Below are 7568 nucleotides of genomic sequence, written 5' to 3'. Positions count from 1 at the left end.
TAGAATATTGTGAAAAGGTTCAATATTGAAGACACCTGGTGCCACACTCTAATGAGTTAATTAACTGCAAAGCCTTTAAATGGTCTCTCAGTCTAGTTCTGTAGGCCAGTGCTTCCCAAACCTGTCCTGGAGGCCCCCCTGCCCTGCACATTTTATATGTCTCCCCAATCAGACACACCCAATTTTAGTTCTTGCAGTCTCTACTAACGAGCTGATGAGTGGAATCAGGTGTGTTAGATAAGGGAGACATATAAAATGTGCAGGGCAGGGGGTCCTCCAGGACAGGTTTGGGAAGCACTGCTGTAGACTACACAATCATGGGGAAGACTGCTGACTTGACAGTTGTCCAAAAGATGACCATTGACACCTTGCACAAGGAGGGCAAGACACAAAAGGTCATTGAAACCCAGTTATAATCATCAAAATTAAAAGAAATAAACATTTGAAATATATCAGTCTGTGTGTAATGAATGAATATAATATACAAGTTTCACTTTTTGAATGGAATTAGTGAAATAAATCAACTTTTTGATGATATTCTAATTATATGACCAGCACCTGTACATATTTACATACTATTCAGTTCTAGATGGTCGCAATTTTTGAAGGTTTGACCACATAAATTATAGTAACTACTTAAATTAGGATTAAATATAATACTTGCATTAAGTTCCTTTTTCCAAGTTGATTAAAGTTAAAATAAACAGTCAAGCAACCAGTCAGGAGATCAGGGGAACTTGAGCAGGTTTAAGTGTTACAAAAGATTTCGTTTTGATTTAACACCGACTTAAAGTCTTTATTACCTGTAAATTGTGAATTCTTATGAACACGTATACAAATGGATTCATTTGTGGGTGATATTTCATTAAGTTACAACCACAAAGTACTTGTTGAAACTGAATTTGACTTTTTCCTCAGATAAAGTTTCTCCACAATTTCTCCCAGAAATCACAGAACAAGGGTGGGAAATGTGAGAGGTTTTATTAGTGTATTATACTTACAAGTAACTTATACACCAATATCTCAACCCAACACAAACACGTGATCTTACAAATAAAAACATCTTTAAAAAAAAATTAACAATAAAACCTGAAAAGATTTTGACCAGGTGTTTAAATAATAGTTAATGGCTCTCTCAGACTAACTTAACATATTTTCAAAAGTATTTTCAATGTGAAAAGCAGACTTTTATCCCATACTACACTGAATCTGTGCTTGAAAACATTAAGTACACTTCTTTTTTCTCCCACAATGCAGCATAATAAACTCACGCTGTTGCTGGATCAGCTCAGTATGGATTAAGCAATTCATATCACGGTCTCATCAGTATTTTTTGTCATTTAGATAAAGCTTCTGTTAGTGCAAACACTAAACAAGAACTATATTTGCAAACACAACACTGTGGAAAGGTCTTATATTCTGTAATCGGACCACTAAAGGTTCCTCAATCAGAAGTCTCTTCTTGACCAATCACAGCTGGCCGTATTAATCAAAACACCCTTTCGAACTCTGATTGGCTGGTGGTGGCAGGGTTTCTGTTCTGATTGGCTGGCTGCTGGGGCATGTGACCTCTCCTGCGCGGCGGCGCCAGGTACTCAAACATGGAGGTGTTGTGTGTGGACAGCATGTTTTTGAGGTCAGAGGGCATGGGGTCGGACCAGAAGAAGTCGTGGTTGAGAGCATCGTCGCTGTCTATTCTCTGAGCCGGATCCAGAACCAGCAGTCTGTCGATGAGGTCCAGAGCGTACGGGTCTTTCACATAAGCCTTCAGTCTGTCCTTCACCTTACGCTTCTGACCTTTAGGAAGCTCCATCTTCTGATACAGTTCATACTTCTTATCCACACCGGGCCAGACCTGAGAATAAAGATGGTAAAGATAAAAAAATTAAAACAAATAAACTGGACTCAAACATGAACGCATGTTTTTGCAAATGTTTGTACTCATTTTGAGTTAAATAGACATATATAAATATATATATATATATATATTTATTTTTATATATATCATATTTTTTTTTTTTTTTCATATTTTATGCTTTTTGTAATCGTTTTGTTAGATATATGCATATACATATTAAGAATAAATTCAAGATTTATATTTATGCTTTTTCTACCAATTTTGCGAAATATGCAAATAAATACACCTGAAAAATTAAAAAGGTTTTAAGCGACATATGCATTTTGTACTCAATTTATGTTAAATATTGGCAGAAAAAAAACAGTTTCATATGCTTTTTCTACTTATGTTAAATATAGGCAAACAAATAAAAAAACTTGGATTCAAGTTACATATTTATGTTTTTTGCACTTATTACAACTGTATTTAACAAAATCAACAGAATCAAGTTTTACATTTGCACATTTTGTTCATGATTCATATTTATATTTTTGTACTGATTTTATGTCAAATGACAAGACGAGATAGCTTGTGGGTTTCAGCCAACAGTTCACCACCACTTTTATATTCAGCTAAGCACATAAACCTTGTATCAGTTAAACCTCATCGCTAAACATTACCTCTGGAATCCAACATCTAAACTCACTACTTCCAACTTGTGTGCCCTCCAGAAGCTTGCGTTCTGCAAATGAACATCCCAAAGAGGCACAAAATCTATTTCACAGATCTTTACCTTCACTGTTCCCTGCTGGTTGAACTCAATTCATGCAGCTTCACTCCTTTTCAAGAAACAGATGAGTGGGATCTTTTCCATCAACACTTGACCAATAACTACTAGCACTTTCTACTCTATTTCTATTCTGTTTTTCTATTCATTTAAAATAGAAATGCTACACGTAGTGTGTTAGACTAACTGGGACTTGCCACAGCACAATTTCTTTGATTTAACTGCTTCCATTGTATTCATTTATATAGTAAGTCACTTCGGATAAAAACATCTGTTAAATGATTAAATGTAAACATTTGCAAACAAAAACAAAAACAAACAAACCGCAAAATGAAAATAAACCCTCAAGTAGACACTTTAGAAACATGTTAACATTGGATCTAAAGAGTAATCTGTCTCATCATTTGTGATCTGATCACTCAAAGTAGATGTAGAAACCATGTGTAAAGCGGTCTAAAGTGTGGTTCTGTGTGTTACCTCAGGAGTAATAGAGCCACACAGCTGACTAATGAGTGTGAGCTGGTGCTGTTCTGTGTTGCCCTGCATGATGGGGCTTCTGGTCCACATCTCTGCCATGATACACCCTCCACCCCACAGATCTATGGGAGGCCCGTAGTCTCTCTCACCTAAAAAACACAAATAGACAAAGTGAAATGAGAATAATTATATCCAACAACAAGTGTTTCGACTGGGTTTCACTTACCCAGCAGCAGTTCAGGCGGTCGGTACCACAGTGTGACGACCCGGTTTGTGTAGCGGTTCCCCTGACTGTTCTTAGCCAAACTAAACGCTCTGGCCAATCCAAAATCAGCCAGCTTCAGAACGCCATCCTTGGTGATCAGAACATTGGCTGCTTTCATGTCTCTGTGGAGGATCTGACACAAACACACAAAATACTTCAGTCTGAGACTTTAAACATTACAGTGACAAATCTGAGCCTGTTTCTTAGTCATACTCATATTCACATATTACCAGGCAAGCTGTATGTGGTCTCACCTTGTTTCTGTGTATGTAGTAAAGTCCATTCAGCAGCATCTGCATCACCTTCTTAATCTCAGCCAGAGTGAATTTAACATTAGCATTGCTCAGCAGTCCAGCGAGGTCGTGCTCACAGAAATCAAACACTAGATAGATGCTGCCCTTGTAACGGTTAAACTGGGTGGCTGGCGGGAAAGAGAGGAGAACAATAAACGTTTATAAGAAATAACTGTACTTATTAGTGTACAAATGTCTCCAATAAGACCTTCGACCACCTGCTTGTCTAGCTGATTAAATATTTCAGCAGAGTAAAGCAAAAAATGTAAGTGTTCATAATTTTTAAAACTCATTTAAATGATTTTTCCAGGTATATTCCTTGATGATTCCAGATTTTCTAAGACTGTAGGATTTTGTAGATCAGCACATTAATGTTTTTTATGCTAAATTTCCATGTTAAAAAAGCAGCTGTGCATCTTATGACAGCAGATACGCCACAGAAAGGCTTAATAAAGACAAGACTGTGTAGGTCTGCACCTTTTGTCCTGCAGATCTCAATGAGGTTCACCACATTCTCATGTTTGAGCAGCTGTAGGATCTTGATCTCCCTCAGAGCTGTGATGGGAAACTGAGGAGAAGAACACAAAGCTGTACTTTTAATCAAGAGTCCAATAATGGTGTAACTTCATTTCAATGTAGTATGAAGCTTTATGTTCTCACCCCTTCTTTCTCATTCTCCATAAGTACTTTTTTTAAAGCCACCTCCTTCCCGGTCTTTCTGTGTTTGGCTTTGAACACCTCCCTACAGACAGAATACATCACTGAATCACTCAACCTCATGGGTAATCCAACTAGCAATCACATTGGTTACTTCTAAACCAAAATATAGCATGAGGTTTAAAGGGACAGTTCACCTCAAATGACAAGTTGCTTAAGATGTACTCACCCTCAGGCGATCCGAGATGTAGATGAGTTTGTTTCTTCATTGTTTAGAGAAATGTAGCATTGCATCACTTGCTCAGCAATGGATGCTCTGCAGTGAATGGGTGCCGTCAGAATCAGAGTCCAAACAGCTGATAAAAACATCATTGTAATCCACACCACTCCAGTCCATCAATGAATCTATAGTGAAAAGCAACATGTTTACAGGAAACAAATCCATATTAAAAAATTTTTACCTTTAAATAGTCACTTCTAGCCAAAATACAAGTCCATAATAATGAAATATTTTATACTGTTTCCACATAAATAGTTCTTGATCTGTGCATATTCTGTCCTGTTTCAGATGAGACTGTTTTTTCTATCTGAAGAAAACAATATTTAGGATAGAGGAATCGGTCTGAAGTTAAAAACATGTTGATACATTTCTTTCTTTGTTTGTTTTTTTTTTTTTTTTTTACAAACACAGTTTTTCACTTCACAAGGCATTCACTGATGGACTGGAGTGGCGTGGACTACTGTAATGTCTTTATCAGCTGTTTGGACTCTCATTCTGACGGCACCCATTCACTGCAGAGCATCCATTGCTGAGCAAGTGATGCAATGCAACATTTCTCTAAACAATGAAGAAACCAACTCATCTACATCTTGGATGACCCGAGAGTGAGTACATTTTCAGCAAATTTAAATTTATGAGTGAACTATTAATTACATCCATACAGACATCATATCAGCCATTGTTTTCCTGACAGTGGGTTACAGCAGTAATAACATTAAGGTTTAATCTAAATTTACTTACACAAGCACCAAATACTCACCCGAAGGTGCCCTGACCGATCTTTGCCAGCTTCTCATATTTGGAGAACTCGTCACAGAAGGGGAACTCGACCCCATCGTAGTATTTAGACATGATGGCGGTCTCTCTGTCCGGCCTAAACACACACAGCAGGCATTATTGTTTTAAAAACACGACGAAGAGCTCTGTTTACCTTCTGGCGTTCTTCCATTGAGCTAATTACAATGACAAGACTCATACAGACGCATTTTGGGAAATTTCTGTTTTAAATACTGGTGTGTGGAGATTCTAAGAAATCCACATGGTGATAGAGATTCTGAGAAGAAGTCCACATATTTAAATTAAACCCAAATGTTGTTGACAGATTCTGAGAAGTCACGTACTCAAAATGTGTTCTATTCATAATGATAAGTTTCATTTCAAAAGTTAAAAATTAATATTTCATGGTAAGGATCTGTCTCATATATATATATATTAACAGGTTTCATTTTTATATTCAAAATGTTTTTGGTAAACTTTGTGGTATATTTCATATGTAATTTCACAGTATTTCTAACTGCGTAGTCAGCTGAGACTGTTTTGCATATGAAGTTGAACTGCATGTATTGTTCTTTTGTATCAATATTTCTTAGAATTATCAGTATGATACTTTGAATCTAAAAGAGGAAGAAGTCCAAAATCGAGACATTGACTAGACTATTTTTAAAGGTCAGGTGTTATTAGTGATAGCCAGATGATGACTTCTGACTGGAACAACAGTATATGCAAAATAGAGGGGGGTTTTTTGACTTTCTGAGACTCTGGTCTCTCTATCTTTTCAGCTCACTTCCTCTTCTTTGGCTTCACTCGACAACTCTTAGACTCAGACTTAGAACTCTTACGGGTTTTTATTCAAATTCAGCTACCTTGAAATTCAGATACCTTGAAATTCAGATACTTTGATATTTTAATATTTTAATACTTAATATTTTGGTACTTTTGATTCGAACAGAATAATTGTTTATGTTTTAATTACAATTGTATTAATGTTTTGATTAATACTGGTTGGGTTCAATCCATCATAAATGGATTGTTATTAGAAATGTACTAACATTGGATTTACATTTTTTATATTTGTATATTGAGGTTTTCAAACATCAAAAACAAAAAATAACAGACAAAAAGACCCTTCAACAAACAAATCTGTGCAATGTGTAAAATAAATCAAAAGTACTATAAAAAGGAAGACGTACATAAAGCCAACCTCTATTACAGAGTGTAATCACAATAATTACAGAAAGTGATTATTACAGAAAAACATAAATAAGTAGTTTAATCCTTCTGTTTTGACAAAAAAGTAAAGACTGGTTCCCACATCTTATCAAATTTTGCAGGGTTCCCGGATAAAGAGTATCTAATTCTTTCAAGATGTAATGTAGAAGTGAGTTCCACATTTTTTATATTTGAAGGTTGTTATTATTATCCGGAATTTTATTTCCAAGTTATGATTTGTGGTTTCTATTCTCTATATTCTTTTTAATAAATTTGTATATTATTACACCTTGACCGTCTGAATTGGATTAAATTTTGCATCAAATACGACAATATTTAGTATTTTACGAGGCTGTTTTGGTTGATTTCGTGTACTTCTTTCGACCCAACAAAGACAAAATACCAAACCCACACGCACAAATATCAGCTTTACACCGTCACCTAAATAACTAACTATATTTAAACAGTACAGATATGTGCTTGACATGTTAAAGGTAAACAAAATCGAGTTTTTAATACTTTAAATGTCTGATAAGAGATTAAAATATTCGTACTTATCCCCACCGCTGGAGCTTCCGGTTTTGTCGCGCTGCATGAGGAGCGTCTCGCTGCAGCCTGCGTGCGGTGGACATCCAACCCCGCCCACATCCAAGTGTGACGTCACAGACTACGCCCATGTCAAAATACGTCACATTCTCATTCATTTTGAAACAGGAAGAAGCATCGATAAGAAGATAATTTGTATTGTTTGCCAACCGCTAAAAAAGAAGCTGTTGTTTGCTGTGTCGGTAAGTAAAAAAAAAAATATCTTTGGTCTTTACCAAACGTTGACAACTTTAAGAACGTGTGCGTCATTTGTGTGCATGTGCATAAACACCAGTATTTTTAATTTCAACTTCACACAGGCACGTTATTGCTAGCAACAAATATACAAATATACTATATATATGTGTGTGTGTGTGTTTGGGGGTGGGGGGTGAGAT

The 7568-nt window shown here is 36.1% G+C and overlaps 1 protein-coding gene across 2 annotated transcripts; it reads right to left on the bottom strand.

The window, feature by feature from the left end:
* Positions 1-964: 964 nt before the first annotated feature.
* On the bottom strand, positions 965-7284 carry LOC109046949 (cyclin-dependent kinase 9-like). 2 transcript variants are annotated; one of them, XM_042778635.1, is made up of 8 exons: positions 7140-7284; positions 5357-5470; positions 4320-4401; positions 4137-4227; positions 3621-3787; positions 3328-3499; positions 3102-3250; positions 965-1855 (listed from the first exon to the last, which is right to left on the bottom strand). In XM_042778635.1, the coding sequence occupies exons 1-8, from the start codon at positions 7178-7180 to the stop codon at positions 1490-1492; spliced, it is 1182 nt and encodes a 393-aa protein (XP_042634569.1). In that variant the 5' UTR covers positions 7181-7284; the 3' UTR covers positions 965-1489. The 2 variants fall into 2 exon arrangements, with proteins under 2 accessions (XP_042634569.1, XP_042634570.1); XM_042778636.1 differs by lacking the exons at positions 5357-5470; positions 7140-7284 and adding an exon at positions 4546-4597.
* Positions 7285-7568: the final 284 nt, after the last annotated feature.

Source organism: Cyprinus carpio, chromosome A21 (assembly GCF_018340385.1).
Source record: "Cyprinus carpio isolate SPL01 chromosome A21, ASM1834038v1, whole genome shotgun sequence".
NCBI classification, from domain to species: Eukaryota; Metazoa; Chordata; class Actinopteri; order Cypriniformes; family Cyprinidae; genus Cyprinus; species Cyprinus carpio.
This window is presented reverse-complemented; position numbering and strand designations above follow the sequence as displayed.

Coding starts and splice junctions, on each gene's coding strand:
- LOC109046949 (XM_042778635.1), bottom strand. CDS start 7,180: ATGCAGCGCGACAAAACCGGAAGCTCCAGCGGTGGGGATAA. Junction 5,471..7,139: donor AGCTCCAGCGGTGGGGATAA/GTACGAATATTT, acceptor GTGTGTGTTTAG/GCCGGACAGAGAGACCGCCA. Junction 4,228..4,319: donor TGGAGAATGAGAAAGAAGGG/GTGAGAACATAA, acceptor TCTTCTCCTCAG/TTTCCCATCACAGCTCTGAG.